This window comes from Thrips palmi, unplaced genomic scaffold (assembly GCF_012932325.1).
Source record: "Thrips palmi isolate BJ-2018 unplaced genomic scaffold, TpBJ-2018v1 HiC_scaffold_10, whole genome shotgun sequence".
In the NCBI taxonomy this organism is placed as follows: domain Eukaryota; kingdom Metazoa; phylum Arthropoda; class Insecta; order Thysanoptera; family Thripidae; genus Thrips; species Thrips palmi.
Window position 1 is genome coordinate 1,589,757 of NW_023144621.1, and position 17,200 is coordinate 1,606,956.

The 17,200-nt window shown below is 48.5% G+C and overlaps 2 protein-coding genes across 19 annotated transcripts; one reads left to right on the plus strand and one right to left on the minus strand.

Moving 5' to 3' along the window:
- Nucleotides 1-1,036: 1,036 nt before the first annotated feature.
- Nucleotides 1,037-2,582, minus strand: LOC117654312 (zinc finger and BTB domain-containing protein 17-like). Its single transcript, XM_034400891.1, has 2 exons — nucleotides 1,973-2,582; nucleotides 1,037-1,465 (listed from the first exon to the last, which is right to left on the minus strand). Exons 1-2 carry the CDS (start codon nucleotides 2,369-2,371, stop codon nucleotides 1,037-1,039), a joined length of 828 nt encoding a protein of 275 aa, XP_034256782.1. The 5' UTR covers nucleotides 2,372-2,582.
- Nucleotides 2,583-4,498: 1,916 nt separating this feature from the next.
- On the plus strand, nucleotides 4,499-16,486 carry LOC117654265. 18 transcript variants are annotated; one of them, XM_034400719.1, is made up of 5 exons: nucleotides 8,253-8,272; nucleotides 9,814-9,915; nucleotides 12,692-12,826; nucleotides 14,480-15,818; nucleotides 16,291-16,486. In XM_034400719.1, exons 3-4 carry the CDS (start codon nucleotides 12,818-12,820, stop codon nucleotides 15,782-15,784), a joined length of 1,314 nt encoding a protein of 437 aa, XP_034256610.1. In that variant the 5' UTR covers nucleotides 8,253-8,272; nucleotides 9,814-9,915; nucleotides 12,692-12,817; the 3' UTR covers nucleotides 15,785-15,818; nucleotides 16,291-16,486. The 18 variants fall into 18 exon arrangements, with proteins under 18 accessions (XP_034256608.1, XP_034256604.1, XP_034256610.1 ...); XM_034400717.1 differs by lacking the exons at nucleotides 8,253-8,272; nucleotides 9,814-9,915 and adding an exon at nucleotides 4,499-4,552; XM_034400713.1 differs by lacking the exon at nucleotides 9,814-9,915 and having other exon boundaries at nucleotides 8,165-8,272.
- Nucleotides 16,487-17,200: the final 714 nt, after the last annotated feature.

Here is a 17,200-nt window from a genome sequence, read left to right on the forward strand (position 1 = left end):
AGGTTTCTTCTCGCCTAATCACGAAATTGTAAAATCAAGTACACACGAATTGTGCGCGTAATGTACAACGATTTCGTGCGCAAATAGGCGGATTTCCGCACATTCGCTTGGAAGTGCATGACATTTCTGCAATTGCCGTTAGAAAAACCATTTACATTAGAATCAGTGTGAAAGTTCTACTAGTCTGTAAAATCTCATTAAAATCCTATAGAAAATTTCCAAAATACATAAAGGGCCACACGAATTGAATCTCGCGCCGGCTGAATCCTGGGTATACTATAAGGCTACTTCGTGCCTAAAAATACCGGTATTTTACCATCCCTACCTCACTTGGTTTAAAAGTGATGAAACGAATGGTTTTCGCGAACACGTTAGTGAAAAAAAAACCATTGATGTGATATTTATTTCACAAAATGCAATGGAAACGTTTAGTTATGCTGTTAACAATACCATAAACCAACACCATCCATTCTAAACAAAAAACAAAAACAAACAAAAGAAAACAAGGGCTCAAATTCGGACACATCAAGGCTAATGGAACTCTCTCATTCCAGGAACGTGACGTGACGCTCAAACGAATGTTACAAAATGTCACGTTCCTTTCAGCATTGTGTCACGTCCCTTTAAATGTGAATCAGCCAAAAATTAGCTAATTCACATTGAAAGGAATGTAACACAGTGCTCAAAGGAGCGCGACATTTTGTCACATTCGTATGAACGTCCTGTCACGTTCCTGGAATGGGAGTGCAGAGAGTAAACATAAACGATCATAACGTTAACCGGTAAAGAACAACTGACGAATCCTTCATCACATGTCATCTCGCAATCAGCTTCAAAGCCAGTGAGCAAGCGTAGTCAAGAGACAACGGCCTTGGACAGTAACAAAAGCACCCCTTCCCCCCTATCCAACGGCCGTAGGGTGGGGAGCACCGGGCCTGGTGCAGGCAGACTTAAAAAGTGGGGGGGGGGGGCAGTTCAAAAGGTTCAAATCGTGACGTCACGCAGGGTCGACGATGATACTCGACCTAGTCAGTCATTAACGTCTGTGGAAAAACTTCATATGATCTTTACGAGATTCGGCGTTGAAAAATTGGGCCCAGCACCACTTGCACTTGTACTGGGTCTGGCGCGAGTGGTCCTCCAAGTGCGTCGCGGTTTGCTCGGCGTCGTCGAGGATCCTCAGACACAGGTGGCACACTCGGGCGGGGTGGATGCTCTTCCAGTGGCGGCGTTGCAGGTGCTGCAGGTGGTCGCCCCAGGAGCCGAAAGCGGAGTCGCAGTGGCTGGCCGCGCACCACCCCAGGACCGGGGCCGAGGCCACGTCGTGGTACAGCCGCAGGTGGCGGTCCACGTCGCCCAGGACGCGCGCCGAGCACACCGAGCAGGCCGCGTCCCCGAGCTGGTGCGCCTGCAGGTGCGCGGGCAGGCCGCCGACGGGGTCCTCGTCCAGGCACAAGGGGCACTGCTGGCGGAGGGAAAACCATCGTATCATAAGCAGTCCAACGAGCACCTTCACACCACACCCTTGAAACCTTACGAAGTATCACGAGCATACATACGTACAAACTAATTTGCTTTGTTCTACGAAGAACTAGTTCGTAGATTACGAAGTAGTTTTTCTGTAAGCTTCTGTATGCTCAAAATACTTGGTTCCAACAAACTGCTTTGATTTGGACGGCCTATGAAATACATAGTTTGGAAGGCTTCCTCAGTGCACACTAATTCACTGCAACACTCTTAAAACCTTACGAAGTATTTTGAGCATACATATGACAAACTAAAATACTTTGATATACGAAGGTCCAAAATACTATGTTATACAAACTACTTTTCTTTGTAAGGCCCAAAATAGTTTGGAAGGTTTTCTCAGTGAAGAACATGTGTGTGCTTAGAACACACATGCTTAGAACACTTTGCAGTGTTCATGATGTCACGTTCCTGGAATTCTGATTCCGACTGCCGCTCCACTAACCTCCGTCGCTTTGAAGTGAGTCGTCCTCTGGTGCGCGACCTGTTCGTCCCACGAAGAAAAGGGTTGCCCACATTGTGCGATAGGGCACCAGCCAACGACACCTTCGCCCTCCTTCCATCTCGGCTGTGGCGGTGACGGGGAGCCGACATCGTGATGGAAGAGACAGCGGTGGACATGTAAGCGTACGCGGTCCAGGAATCGAGCAGGGCACATGGTGCACTTCCTGTCCGCCTCGCCGTGGGGCTCGGAGTGTTCTTCAAGGCACGCCGAACACGCCAGGGGACGGTGGCGGGTTTTGAAGTGGTCAACATAGGCGTTCCACGAGTCAAATGCCGTCACACAGCCGGTGAATGTGCACCAGCCCAGAACTTGCACTTCCTTGACGCACGCAGCCCTCATCACTGTCGACGGATGGTCATCGGGTGTCGCAGACGGTGCTCGTGGCTTGGCAGGGGAAGCGCTGAACGTCGCTGACGGCCTCGCCGCATCGGCCAAGGGCTCGGCTGGCAAGTCGGCCCCCTCGTTGCGCGACCACGACCCGGCCAGGGCGCTCCGGACGGAAATGCGGACCTTCGGAGCAGTGGAAGCACCTGCGAACACCAACGTGGCATTAGGGCTGCTTTCATAAACGGAGGACTGCACTCTCATCCTTCAATCGACTTTTCATCAATATTCATTGACGTTTGTGCGCAGAAATGGAGCTTTAATTAGAATTTGTTAGGCCGAAATTGATAATGTTGCTAACGATATTTGTAGAACGAACAAAAAAGTTAGTACTTAAGGTCATAAATGCGCGCAAACGTCAATACGTTATTGAACAAAAAGTCAGTACGAGTCTGAGAGCGTGCAGCCTCGACTGCAGTCCGCACATGGCTCCGTAAAAAGAAGAAAACGAAGGCAATGCAAATTCCCTAAAGCAAAGCAACTTTCCAGGCCCATGCCTTCATTTTCTTCCTTTTGTCATGAAGCAGATACTTCGAAGATTAGTTTGGGTGCACCAATGAGTCTCCCACCAAATTGACCATATGCTCATGCTTTTTCAGCCTCCAACCCCTTAAGCTCAAGAGCCATACAAAATAAGTATCACTTCAAAATAAAAAACAGACAATCAAATTCTAATAAATAGTTGAACTCATCAACTGGAATTTTCTTCGTTACCGCCTGGCACCAAATCTTGCGTAACAAGCTCAAAGGAGGCAAAATCAAATATCAGACTTGCCAACATTGGGAGTGTAGATCCGCGTCGGCGCAGAGCGCACTTCCAGGATCAGGAATATGAACTGCAACAAACTCAAGAAGATATTGACATAAACAGGTTGCATAAGCATGTGGGAAAGAACATAGTAAAAACACGCCGAAGATTTAGAACAATTCAGTACATAATTTAGGTACAATTGTCAGGGAATTGTGCGTAAGTTACATACGAAACGGCCCTCATCTTCCGTATGCAAATACGCTAGCTTGCGACCGATCAGATAAAGCAAACGGCTCCCACAAACACACTGAAAATAGGGGATCTGGACAATTCGTCCCCGAAAATTCGTCCCAAGGACTTTCGGGTCTGCAAACGATTCGCCCCCGGTAAAATTGGTCCCCCTTTCAAATTGGTCCCCAAACGTGAACCCGTTTTTAGAATGGTCCTAGCCAGGACGGTCCCCATGTCGGACCAACACTGGTAAAACTAAAGCGTAGTATTACCCACCGATTTCAAGCGTAATCAGTTTACGCTTGAAATCAAGCGTAACAGGCTCATCCGCCAAGATTCCCCCTATCTAAATGCATGGGGGAATTTCTAGCCTATGCTTGATTTCAAGCGTAACGTCTTCAAGCGTAACTTTATGTTTGACTCAAGCATAGAGTTACGCTTTAGTTTTACCAGTGAAGACACCATGCATGGTACCCCTGTCACATTCGTACGGAACGTTCCGTAGTTGGCAAGTACGGACGGTTCAGGCAAATTATTGACCAGACACGTTCCGTACTTTTTCCGTACTTTTTTCTCACAGTGTAGCAGCCTCTGGTTTTTACCATTCAGAGTACTTAAACCGCCGTTAGGGAACGTCCCTTAATTGCGTTAGCCAATAGGGTGAGGAGGGGCGTCCAGCGGTAAATGGGACGTACTCTGCAAATCGAAGAGCGTACATTCTATGCTCTAACAATACTCTGATGCTACCAGTTTCTGTCCACCAGGCGATACAAATTGTCCGATGTCAGAGCAAATAGGAATAGGCATCGGACAAGTTGCATCACCTGGTGCACGCAAAATTGCATCACCGACCGATGTGCCTAAAAATTTGATCCTTCGTGGGACTGAGAGTCCCCGCACGTTATTGTGTGGCCCATTGACTTCGGAGCAGAAGTGACGGCCCCTAAGAACTACGCGCAGCGCACACCCTTCCAAAGTCAATCTATATCTATTGGCAGCTCCACCGTACTTACTGCGTCGATTACTCGGCGTCGGCGTCGCTGCAGCCCCTTCCTTCAGAGCCTTGTCCAAAAGCCCTAATCAGCAATCAAGATACGGAGGAAGGCTGGCCGCTTTTACACTCCAGGCTACACTTCAAAAAGTTCCGTGGTTTGGTACGGAAATCCCAAATGCAGTGAAAAGGGTAGGCCTTCCGACGGTTCTCTTGGTCCCAAAAGGATACATGTAAATGGTCGGAAACTGGAGTGCAGTATTCCTGATTGGAAGGAGGACGGCCTAAAAATTCCCGCGCACGCCTTTTTTTTTCCGTCATTTTCTAAAGGGGCCTCCACGCTTTGTGTTTCGGCTTGGGCCCTGCTGGGCTTCCTCCGGCTGGAAAAAGCCCCTTAACAGAATCAAGAAACAAATTTCTTACTATCATTAAAAAAATTTTTCGGTCAAAAGAACGGAATTTTTGACTGTATCGACTTGTAGTTCTCGGTCTAAAAAAGGAATCATGAAATACAAAACCAGGGGAAAAATCTTCTTTTTTTTGGAAAAGGGTAGAACGGTTTCCATTAAAAATTTTTCCGGGCCTTCATTTTTCGTACTTCTAAATGTTTTTCACCTTTGATGTGGTTTTTCTGCGCGCCTGCATGAAAAACCTCACTTCTAAACAAAATTTTGGGGGAAATAAATTTCGTGCGCAAGTATGCAGAAAATCGTGCATTGTCGCGCACAAATTCGTGCGTTACGAAGCGCATGTTTAATTTCGTGCATTGGCGCGCAGAAAAACCTACATAGTAATTGAGTGTGTGTGTGTGGGACATTGTGTCACTTTTTCGAATGTCCGCAATAACAGCGCTTCTCTCGCTATGCTACAAATTTGCCATCGATCATTTCTTAACCTTCGTCCGAGAGGGGGCTGGGGTAGGGGGAGGCCGCTTCTTCGCACGTACCACGGGGCACATTATGAAGTCGCCGCGCCTTCACAGCGAACCATTGTTGCCACTTTAATGGTGCCACTCTTTGAGTCCGCGGCCGTGACAAGAGCGTCGAAGGGCTTTGCGCGGTACACTCGAGGATGGCCGGCCCTCACGGCCTGACGTGCTTGGCACTGCTCGTCGCGGCGCTGCTGGTCCCAGCCCGAGCCTTCCTCGCGACTTGGGACGAGACTGCGGACAGCGAGGCGAGCTACATCCACAGCCTGCTGCAGCCGACTCTGCTGCCCGCCGGCCGGCTGCCGCCCCAGTTGGTGGTGATCGGGGCGCCGCGATGGCTGGACGCGTTCCTGGTCCGACAGCGAGCGGCGTCCGTGGTGCTGCTGCCCCGGCCGGCGCGGCCCTGGCCGTCCTCCAAGACGCACGCCGTCCTCTGCAAGCCGAGTGTCGTGGTGGTGATCGCCGAAGACAAGCCGTCAGACCTGAAGGACGTCCTGGGAGCGATGAGCAACTTCTTCGCGTCTCGGACACTGCTTTGGACCGCATCGGACGCCGCCTGGACCGAGAAAGACCTGCGCGAAATCGCAGCAGCCTCCGTTTGGATAAACTACATGAGGGTCATGCTTGTTGTGGGAAACGTCCGGTACGAATCAACCAGGTACTCTTTGAAAAACAGGCTTCGGAACTCGCGGGAAGAGAGTGTTTGGGTTCGAGGACTGGAACCGTTCTACATGCCATGCTTCTTCCAAGGAAACGCGTCAAGAGGTAACCACCTGTTTTACACTACGGAGAAAAAATCCATGTTGCAAAAGATTATGGATGTCTACGGTGCAGCCGTCGCTAGACGCGCAAACGCCCGAGTCCAAAGCCAATCGGAGAGTTGGATAGACGTATTACTGGCATGCAGTTTCGAGGTGCTCATCAGCCCGTCGCGCGTGTTGCCCGGCAGCGCCTACGACTCCTTCCCGTGGCGCATGGACAGCCTGGTGGTGCTGGTGCCCGCGGGGCTGGGGGGCGGCCACTGCCTCGTGGACGGCGTCACCAGAGAGCTGTCCTCGCCACTGTGGGCGGCCATAGCGGCGTCCTTCCTCGTCGTGGCCGCCGGCTTGCTGCTGCTGGGCGGGCGCTCCACGGGCCTCCTCGACGTCCTGGCCCCCCTCCTCGCTCAGGCCAGTTCCCTCGTCGGGACGGGCGCGCACGGCCGGCTGGGCAGCTGGCTGCTCCTGTGCGTCGTCTTGTCGTCCGCCTACACTGGCAAACTCCTGTCCGAGCTCTTCGTCCCGTGCGCCTCCCGCGACATTCAAACGCTGGAGGAACTGGCCAAGTCGAATCTGACTACTTACATTCAGGACGGAATAGGGCTGCGGGTCGAAAGCTTGCTGCCCGGCCGGTCGGAGCTGCAATTCAGTGAGTCGGTGCAGGAGCACCTGGCCGCCGTGGACAACCGAAGCGCCGCGGTCATCGTGACGAAGGAAATCTTTCCGCTCCTCGTGCCGCAACTGAGGACTTTCCAAGGCGTTCACAAATTCTCCGTCCCGGGGCAGTTTCACTCCACCCCGTTCGTGGCGAAGAAGGGCGCGCCGCTGGGAAGAAAGCTGCGGACCCTGTTGAGCCGTTTCTGGGCCGCCGGTCTCGGGCCGTTCAAGGTGAATCGATTCCAGAACGTGAGCGACACGAGCCAGTACGTCGTGGAGAGAGAACTGGCGCACCACGCGCCCAGTGCCGCCGCGCTGCGCCTGCCCCAGCTCTACGGCTGCTTCGTCCTGCTGACCGGCGGCCTCTTCACCGCCACGCTGGTCTTCGTCGGCGAGCTGCTCATGTACCGCCTGCGGGGGCCTCGCCGCCTCACCGCCACCGCCGGCCTCGCAGTCACGCTGAGTCCGTCGAATATCGCGCAGAAACGGGAGCGACTGCAGAAGATTATCAAGATGAGGAGGAAAACTGGAATCAGGGAGGTTTATTGACGATTTTACGGTGTCCCTTAGATGTCAAAAAGGCGAAGTGTCCTGAAATCCGTCATAGCCTCAAAGTTGAGGTGAATTTTCGGCTGACATTTAAGATCTGCGGTCTAGGCGAGGCTTGCAAATTGATTGGAAAGTACCCCACCCGGGTGCAGATTCTGTTCTCACACTCGTTTAAACTAGACTGTGGTCGAGTTTTTGTGTTAATTTTGTTTCTTTCAGGTCCAAGTAATAACGTAGGGTCAGTTTTAAATCTTTCAAATTCCAATTCTACCTTGGAAGAAGTTATTGCAAATTCTGATATTTTGCTAGTTTTTGCTTGTTACAGCGCTATCGCTGTAAATTTACTGGCTGAGCGATAGCGAAGCCCGTTACTCCAGTGTGGTTAAAAGACTTTTTCTGTCTAGCGCTGATGATGATGAGTGTGCGTGAGTGTGTGTGCGCGCACTACTCCTCCTGAACGGCTTGGCCGATCTGCCTGAGATTTTGCATGGACATTAGGTATGTTCTTGGCTCGCCACACACTATATTCAGCTTTCTATCTCAATCCATTCCGTCATTTAAGCCAAAAAAACACTTCACAAACGGCAGAAAAAAGACAACTATTTAGGTACTTTCAACTTTTGTCAAGTTTAATGTCGTTTTATATGTTTTTCAGGCTGCTGATAACGAAAATAGAACCCATTCGGACCTCCGACCGAAAGTTAAGTCCTATTAGTGTAGATTTTGATGACCAAATGCTATTTTTGAGGGGATCACGCCCATTTCTACAGGGTGCCTAGGAAGGCAGCCTGCCGAAGGCAGGTTAGCGCCGCAGGCCAAGGTAGGGGTATACGCCAAGCGTGGCTTGTCGAAACTGGCGCAGCATCGCGAAGCCTTTTACAAGACACGGTCTGGCGTACACCTACCTGGTATCAATAGTGATGTTTGTTAGATGTTAAAAACTTCGATATAGTTCTATTCGTCTACTGGCACTTTTCCCGAGCCAATCTGGGTCAGTGCACACTAAACTTCTTACGGATACATCCTATCTGTATTACGGACATTTTTGTGCAATTGCAATTACGGATAGATTTTGCTTGTAATACGGATGAAATCATCCGTATTACAAAGGGTTTTACGTCCGTAACATACAGACGAAAATATCCGTATGGTACGGACGTAAAACTCTTTGTAATACGGATGAAATCATCCAAGCAAAATCTATCCGTAATTGCAATTGCACAAAAATGTCCGTAATACAGATAGGCTGTATCCGTAAGAAGTTTAGTGTGTGGCATCCTCACTGCGTCTACTGTGACGTAACAGCAACATCAATGCGTGCCTGGTAGTAAATACCTCTCTTGAGCGGTTAAGATAAGTTAAAACATAAAAACCGGTATTTGTACAATTGATCAAGTCAGTGCGGTAAAGTGACTTGGAGTTGATATTGACAAATGTCTCACTTGAGAAAATCATATGAATAAACTGTCTCCTTCTCTTAGAGCAACTTTAAGATTATAATATAGATTAAGGAATACTGTTGGACTTAAGTTACTCAAAATGCTTAACTATGGGTATTTTCACTCTCATATATCTTATTTGGCTCTCACATAATCAACGTACTGTGAATAAAATAGCCAGAAGGAGACGAGTTGGCCACTCTGAGACAGTTCCTTGGAGAGAGAGAATGGACGTTTACCGAAACTTCAGCCTGACTGTGGCATCCCACCTGAGGCGACTGCGGGCTCCTGTCAGTGGGAAGGCCATGGTCGAAATTATCGCCTTTCTCAACAAGATAAGCAATCTCACTGAGGAAGAAGAGGAAGATTACCTGCAAGATGAGATTGATCCGTTGTTGGTATCAAGCTTTGTGATTTTTTTGTGTGTATTGTTTAAGCAAAACTGTTTACACATTTTTCACCCACTGCACTGCTTGTTTAGATCTATGGTTTATGATTACTTCTAACTGATTTTAATGCTTGTTGTATTGAGATTTTTTTTCTTAACATTCTTGTTGTTGCTTTGCATTCTTGTTGTTGCTTTGCCAACAATTTATACTTTTCATGTTTCCATTAATCGTGCAATCATAGGCTCAAGGATACAGAAATAATTACATAGTTCTTTCATTTTTAACATATGTAATTTTAATGGTGCAAAGTATCACCTCATTGTAATTGACAACAGAACAAAGCCAGTGGGCACCTTAAAAAATATTCAAGAAACTTCCAACGTACGGCATGGGCATTTTCAATATTCACACAAGGTTCCTGACGGCACAGCCTGTGAAAGATGCCTCTTTCTTCTTCCTTGGATCCATTTCTCCATCAGCCCCCTCTTCAGAACACCATTTCCCCTGCGTAGACATCAACATAACCTGGAGGCAAGTAGAGGCGCTGCTTAGGGGGGGGGTCTGTCCTCTCTCAGGAGGTGCAGTACAAACAAGGGTAATAATTTGAACTAGAGTCACTCTACCAACAATATTTCACCGAAGAATCCTGAAGAGAACAGAGAGTACACCAAAGCATTTTCGACCATTTTCTTTGCTCGTGAAAGGCGGTAGTTGGAGATAATTCCCCTTCGGGCACCTCTCCTGGAGATTCGTCAAAAGTCTTCATCAGATGCACACCAAGGGAGCGTCATCCCCCACGACATAAGGCAAGTGTGATTTAACAGCTTCATTGAAGACTGGAGGGGGAGGCCGCAGTAGATGATTTTTGAACAACCGTATAAACTGTGGTCTATCAAATACTCCTCCATCACTTTCACGCCCACGAGAGCCGACATCAACCGTGATGAATTTGTATTTGGCATCGCTTACAGCAAAGAGAACAACGATGTGCCCAGACTTGTAATTAAATCCCCTTCTTGGGAATTTCTGTAATGAAACATTGGTTTTTTTGTTAACATTTGAGACGTTGATGCAATCTAACCCTGTAACGGCCAGACTACTCCCCATCGACTAAAACTACTGTTTAGGGTGTTTTTCTTCTTATTGAGGTCCTTGACAAAGCAAACTGCCCCTCCATTCCAGAATCGGATAACTGTATCGTTGTTTGAAATGTGTGGCCAACTCTGAACTAATTGAGATGTGTCGTTGTACGCTTTCCGTAATGTGTCCGTCCTCTACGTATGCCTTCCCAAGCTTCCCAACCTTCTCTAAGGATCGCTCCACTACGATCCACATCAAAATGTAATTTTTGGTAAATGAAATAAACGTTATCTGACGTTACAGAGAAGCACGCACTAGCAAAGTCAAATTATGCCACTTAAGTGAAATCAAGAGGTGCATGTTTTCTGAAATTAATCGTTCTCTCTTCGCCTATGTTCTGTTCGACTGACGCTGATAAGATTTTAATTACCGGCACCAGAACACAATCTGCGTGGTGCAGCTTACAAACTTGTTTCTACAGACTAAGAAATAAAACGTTGAGCAAAGAAGAATTATAAAACAAAACCTAAATCAGTCATCATAAGGAAGGGTTTGAAAGTTTAAGGTTGTATCGGGCGTATATCTTGAATAATTGTGTAGCGCTCACATCCTGCCTCAGCGCAGGTGCGATGCCGGAGGATCCATGGACGTACACAGTCTGCGCCAAGTGGTTGCAAGGGTGCATGTGGACCTACACACTAAACTTCTTACGGATACATCCTATCTGTATTACGGACATTTTTGTGCAATTGCAATTACGGATAGATTTTGCTTGTAATACGGATGATTTTATCCGTAATACAAAGGTTTTCGTGTCCGTAACATACAGACGAAAATATCCGTATGGTACGGACGTAAAACTCTTTGTAATACGGATGATTTCATCCGTATTACAAGCAAAATCTATCCGTAATTGCAATTGCACAAAAATGTCCGTAATACAGATAGGATGTTTCCGTAAAAAGTTTAGTGTGTACATATCCTACAATAGGGTCGATTGCCTTCTGGTTCTGGAACTGAAATACGCAGTAGTGATATGAGGAATATTATCACATAATATGGAATCAATCAGATCTACGTAAACTTACTTAATGGTGCTGGAGCGGCTCGTGGGGCTTGTGCAGCTGGAGCATCATGTTGGGCGTGATCAAAGAGGGCCCGGAGCATGTCTGATGCTCGTGAAAATCCAGCTGCGAACAAGAGTTAAAAAGGACCACTGAACAAAACTTGATTGAAATTGGTATGATCTTTACCTTGCACATCATAATCGAAATTCAAGATTAGGCATCAACACTGTCAGTAGCAGGCAGTAGCAGGGCTAATATATAGCCCTGGAGCTCACAACATTGAGCAAGGACATTACGTAGGGTCAGGGCGGGGAAGAACTGGACAGGGGAAGAACTGGACACCCCATATTTTTCTTCAAATACCGTAGGCACAGGAAAAACAACTATCAAAAGTTGTTCCGTGACATCAGCGGTTCATTACACGACAGGTGTCAGGCCAGTACATACGGCATTTGAAGTCAAATGTGGGGTGTCCAGTTCTTCCCCTGTCCAGTTTTTCCCCGCCCTGACCCTACAGGATAAGAAAAAGCGGACCCTGATGGAGCTGACATCCTGACTTACTGCCATTCCTCGACCAGTTGTTTCAACTAATCATGAGATTCTTATCGGACACTTCAATGAATCTTGAAACGGGTACAGGAAAACAAAAGTAAGCCCTAAAAACAGCTGCTGCTTGGCTTCTGCGCATGCGCACCGGGTGGCGGGGGAACGTCTGCGCACAGAAGTTGTTTTTAACGCTTTCTTTTTATCCTCTTCTTCCGTTTAATGATTTATAGGGGTACCTATTGAATGTCTAGTGTTTATTTCCATGTTTTTGGGAGCGTGATCCTTCGAATCTGGCTGCTATGCTAACTCAAAACTACAGCTGGCTCGTTATCCACGTAGGAAACGACGCCTTTTCTATTAGTTTGCTGATAACACCGCTTCATTGGTTTGTTAAACGACAAAGCGCGGAAGAGAAGGGGAAAATCACAAACCGGAAACAGTTGCCAAATGCCGTCAAAATTTTGATGATGGGTGCATTTATTATTTTAATCAAACCACGAGGATGCTTAATGTTGAGTTAAGTGTGATTTAAACATGCCCCACACCGGATACGGTCGATTCCTGAAACAGTTTCCGGTCCATGTTCTTCCTGCTCTTTACTCACTCAAGCCTGCGAAGGATTTGCTTCATAACTACGAAGAGAATGAAGGCATTGTAGAATTGCTTCGTATTTCGAAGAAATGCTTCGTGTTACGAAGGATTTAGCTTCATAATGCGAAGCATTTCTTCGTAGATTTTACAATGCCTTCATTTTCTTCGTATTACGAAACGATTCTTCGTACAGTTTTTACTGTGCTTCTGTCTCTGCTAGAAGCCATGGCAAACCTCGCCTCACCAGCGCACCTCCGATCCATTGTGATGTGACTAACTTCTGTGCGTCTCGTTTTAGGACTCCGTGGCTCCCTCGCCGTGCCTGTCAACCTCCTCAACTTCTCTACCATATCGACGCCGGCCGAGACTTTCTGCGCTGCCCTGCCCGTCAGCATCACCCTGTTCTGTAACCAGGCCTGTCATCATGACCGATGTGAGTACAGTACGACCTCACTTCATGCCAATTTTCCATTAATCTACGCAAAACTGCTGATGAGATCGTAGTCAATAAGAATAGGAAAGTTCGGATAAAAATTTCATTAATTTATGGTGACATTGTCATCATTTCGAAGTGATCAAAATGTCATCCATGATTTTTTCTGACGCGACAGCAAATTTTCTCAGTTAAGTTACGCTGCGCACGGAATTCAGCAGCGCTTGAAACATGCTGATCTACTTCATGCATACATTTCCAAGAGAAGCTGGTACATAACCAGTATTCTCTGAGGAGTCATAAGGTTCATAAGGGTCCGAAATACGGCGAATTATGCCCTTAAAAACTGTTCCTGGTTTTCTCAGGGAGCCTATGGTAAAGACATAGGCGATTTCCTAGTGGTTCGCGGGAAACCTGGGAAATCTGTCATTGCATCAATGAAACCAATGCTTTATCATGGATTTTGACCAGTGTTTTGTTAACTCCTCCACCCACTCAAAGAGTACGGAGAAATCTGTTTGTGATAGTTTCCCGTACCCATAATGCAACATTTTCCCGCTGTACGTGTACGTAACGTGTAAGTTCTTCTCGTCAGTCTTCTCGGTGCACCTCATTGGTCTGCAGCGGGCATGCGGAGGACAATGGGATTCTCACGGAGAACACTGCGAGTCCCACGGAGAAGGTTGCATGAGCCTACACTCTCATTCCTGAAACGTGACAGGAATGTGACAAGATGTCACGTTCTTTTGACCATTGCGTCACGTTCGTTTGGACGTGAATCAGCCTAAAATGAGCGTATTCAAGTTACGTTGAAACGAACGTGACTCACACTCCAAATGTCTTACGAAGAGATTTCCCATAATACGAAGGAAATGGTGCAAGCATAATACGAAGGTGGGTTTTCTTCGTATTACGAAGGTTTTTCTTTGTATCTTACTATGAAACAGTGCTGCCAGATGGAGGGAATTTTCCCACTAATCGGGAATTTCAAGGCCCGAGTGGGAAAAAGGGAGGATTTCGGAAAATAGACGAAAAAGTGGGAATTTGCGCCTGGTACGAAAATAGTATGAAATAGTATGAAAAAGCTCAAAAAATTCGCATTACGAGGGAATATTGCTTCGTATAATGATTGCGCCGAATTCACTGTTAAAGACGAATAACATAGATCGAATTTCATTGTAAGACATTCAGAGTGCAATGCTTAAAGGAACGTGACATTTGCAGGCGCGGATCCAAGGGGGGGGGGGCGATGGGGGCGTCGCCCCCCCCTGAAGGCGGCGAAGCCGCCTGAAAGGTAGGCAAAAAGTCGCACATTACCCCTGTAGGTAGGCAACTTTCGCGACATCGCCCCCCCCCTGAACCCGTCCCTGGATCCGCCCTTGGACATTTGTCACATATTTTCAACGTGATGTCACGTTCCTGAAATGAGAGTGTACGGAAAACGTTGTTATTTGGGTACGAAGAACCGTAGCAGGAACTAGCGTACGTTTCTGTAGTCTTTTGCCACAGTGCCCAACTGAATTCGGGCACTTGGAGCTGCGTTGGGCACTCTGGAAACACCTTACGTTCTTTGGGCCTTGAGCTACTCTTTACTGGGCCACACGATGGAGCAGCCCTTTCATGCTAATGTCCCAATCTGATTTGTGCCCACAGCTGCTGGCCCTGCCCGACGACGCGTTGGTGCGCGTGCTGGCCCTCCTGCCGCCCAGAGAGCTCTTCCGCCTCCGATTGGTGTGTCGGCGGCTCCGGGACCTGAGCCTCCACCCGGACGTTTGGCGCTCCGTTGGCCTGTCTGGCGGTGACAAAGGCCTTCTCCAAGCCGCGCTCAGACTCGCCCCCTGCCTCCGCGAAGTCACTCTGCTCTCGTCGTATCTGCAGGCTGCGGCCTGCACCATTGCCAACACCAAGTGCGTCGTCACTAATCTCACGCTCTTCGTTCGAACTCAGCTCGATGCCGCCTGGGCCACAGCCATCGTACTAAGGTTCTCCACTCTGGGCGGTTTGAGGGAGATCTCCCTAGATTTGTTGGGCGCTGCCCCCGAGGCTTTGCCTCCCCTTCTGCGGATGGTTTACGGCGTTCAAGACCTCTGCGAGTTAACTGTATGGATCCTCTCGGACACCTCACAGCTACCGTCATTTCTATGGTCAGATATGGAGCCGAGGCCTTCCCTAACTAAACTCAAGTACAAAGGTGCAGCCTCTGACCCTTTCCTCTGTTTTTTGCTGCGTACGCATGCGTCCACTCTTCAACATGTTGTTCTGTTCCTGGCGGATGGGCTCCCCACATCCCTGTTGGGATCGATGCCCAGACTGCACTCCCTGACTTGCCGTCCGACTGATGACCTTTCTCAGCTGAAGAGCTTATCCAACCTGGATACACTTCGGCTGATGGATCCCGAAGTGCAGGACGTACCTTGTCCGGGAACAGTGGACTTCCTCCTTCAGGGGCCGCGCTTGCGGCATGTTGTGTTCAGCTTTGAACCCAACTGCCCAATTCTCGGCGCTGCCCTTCTGGAGGCTTTGGCCCAATCGCCGTCCGCCCCCGTTCTGGAAAGCCTGTTCTTAGACGGTGTGCAAGACTCGCTTGTGGCCCCGTCACTCCATCGGTTCCCATCCCTGCGAGCACTCGCCCTTGAATTGGACGCCATGCCCTCGGACGATTTCTTCCGTGCAGTGAGCCCCGCCTCCACGCCGCGCCTTGCCACGCTGCAACTTGTGCCCCACGGCTGCCCCCACGCCTGGCTGCACGACCCGGCCGTGCAGGACGTCCTCGCGAGGAACGCGGGGCTCCACCTCCGCCTGTCAGGCCCTCCCACCCTCGAGGACGACTGTGCCTGTCGGTGGTGCCTCTGGCGCTGCCACCGGGACGAGCTCCGGACGCACGCAGGCCTGCAGTCCGCCTTCTCGGCGCACACCAGGCGGCCCGGCTGCCCCAGGGACTGCCGAAGGTGGCTCTGATGCCCCGCCCTGCCCGCCGCATTGTGATTACGTGGTCGGTTGAAGCAGGAACTTTCTCCACTCTAGAATCTCAAGAAAGTGCATGGCATGCTTCCCCAGGGAGTCAACCACAAAGCACGCTCTTCCCAAGAGCATGCTTGCAAGCACACTCTTCCCAGGAGCATGCTTGGCAAGCACGCTCTTCCTAGGAGCATGCTTGCAAGCACTCTATGATGAAAGCGTGCCTCTTCGTCGATATGAGTCCATATAATAGTGACGCAGCACGCTCTCATCCAAGAGAGTGCTTGCAAGCATGCTCCTAGGAAGAGCGTGCTTGCCAAGCATGCTCCTGGGAAGAGTGTGCTTGTAAGCATGCTCCTGGGAAGAGCGTGCTTTGTGGTTGACTCCCTGGGGGAGCATGCCATGCACACTCTTCAGTTTCGAGAGCACGATTCATTTAATATTATAATTTTGTTCTAAATTTAATTATAAGTTAATTATCATTTTCCCGATTTTCTTTTTGACAGAAGCGGAAACGGGTCTCCTCAGGTGCTGCAAGGCATATAAAACTACCAGTCACTGCCTAAAATTCTTTGGGTTTTTTTCTGGTCTTTTTTTTAAAAACTTCAAGCTTAGGCTCTTTTGTATGTTCTCCATTTCTTTGTTCGTAATATTTTTAGTTGGATGTAACCTGAAATACATGCTTCCTGTTTATTAGAGAAAGTTCTGACAGGATCTGGATTTTTTTCTCCTTTCATCTACCGATCCCTGCACTGATGACACGGACAGGAAGGCAAACAAATTGTGCTCTTACGGCAGAGGGGGTGTATCACGCACCTGGAAAGGCCCGAATCGTTTTATGCCCCAGATAGCGGCGTGAATTGAGGACTTCTTAATAATTATTTTAATGACCTCCGAAAGACGTGAAAAACTGGGCATAGGGGAGAGTGGGGCGATTCGTAACACACGCGTTTATTAATTCAAGCGGAGGGTGCAGAAGAAAATCGGAGTATGGCCCCTCTTTCGCTAGAATTAAAGGATCCTTGAACAATGGGAGCGGATGTGATCGGTGCTCACGTAATGTTTTGGAGGGAGTCTGAAATATAGGGCACACCGAAAACAGGCAAAGCCTAGATTTTGAGTTACAGTAAGTTTTTACCTCAGGCTCCTCAGATATCAATCGCGATCGAAGTACAGTTGGGGCCTTGAAGCGTGACCCCTTTACAGTGTAACCACCTGGCGTAAGTTGCCCTTACTTTGCCCAGTGATGGTTGGGGATGTACTTTCTGCGTAACACGCATTGGGGGCGATTCGTTAAAGACTCGTTTAAAAGAATAAGAATTTCTCGAAGCATCTGCTGCCTTATTTCAATTCACACAGCACAACATGATATTTAAAACGAGTTATTTTAACCTATCCTCCGAAATTGACAAAAGT

Excerpts from the sequence above, each read along its gene's own strand:
- LOC117654312 (XM_034400891.1), bottom strand. The coding sequence starts at position 2,371 with ATGAGGGCTGCGTGCGTCAAGGAAGTGCAAGTTCTGGGCTGGTGCACA. Across the intron at positions 1,466-1,972 it reads CTCACTTCAAAGCGACGGAG|CAGTGCCCCTTGTGCCTGGA; the intron begins GTTAGTGGAGCG and ends TCCCTCCGCCAG.
- LOC117654265 (XM_034400701.1), top strand. The coding sequence starts at position 9,026 with ATGGTCGAAATTATCGCCTTTCTCAACAAGATAAGCAATCTCACTGAG. Across the intron at positions 9,119-12,691 it reads ATGAGATTGATCCGTTGTTG|GACTCCGTGGCTCCCTCGCC; the intron begins GTATCAAGCTTT and ends GTCTCGTTTTAG. Across the intron at positions 12,827-14,479 it reads GGCCTGTCATCATGACCGAT|CTGCTGGCCCTGCCCGACGA; the intron begins GTGAGTACAGTA and ends TTGTGCCCACAG.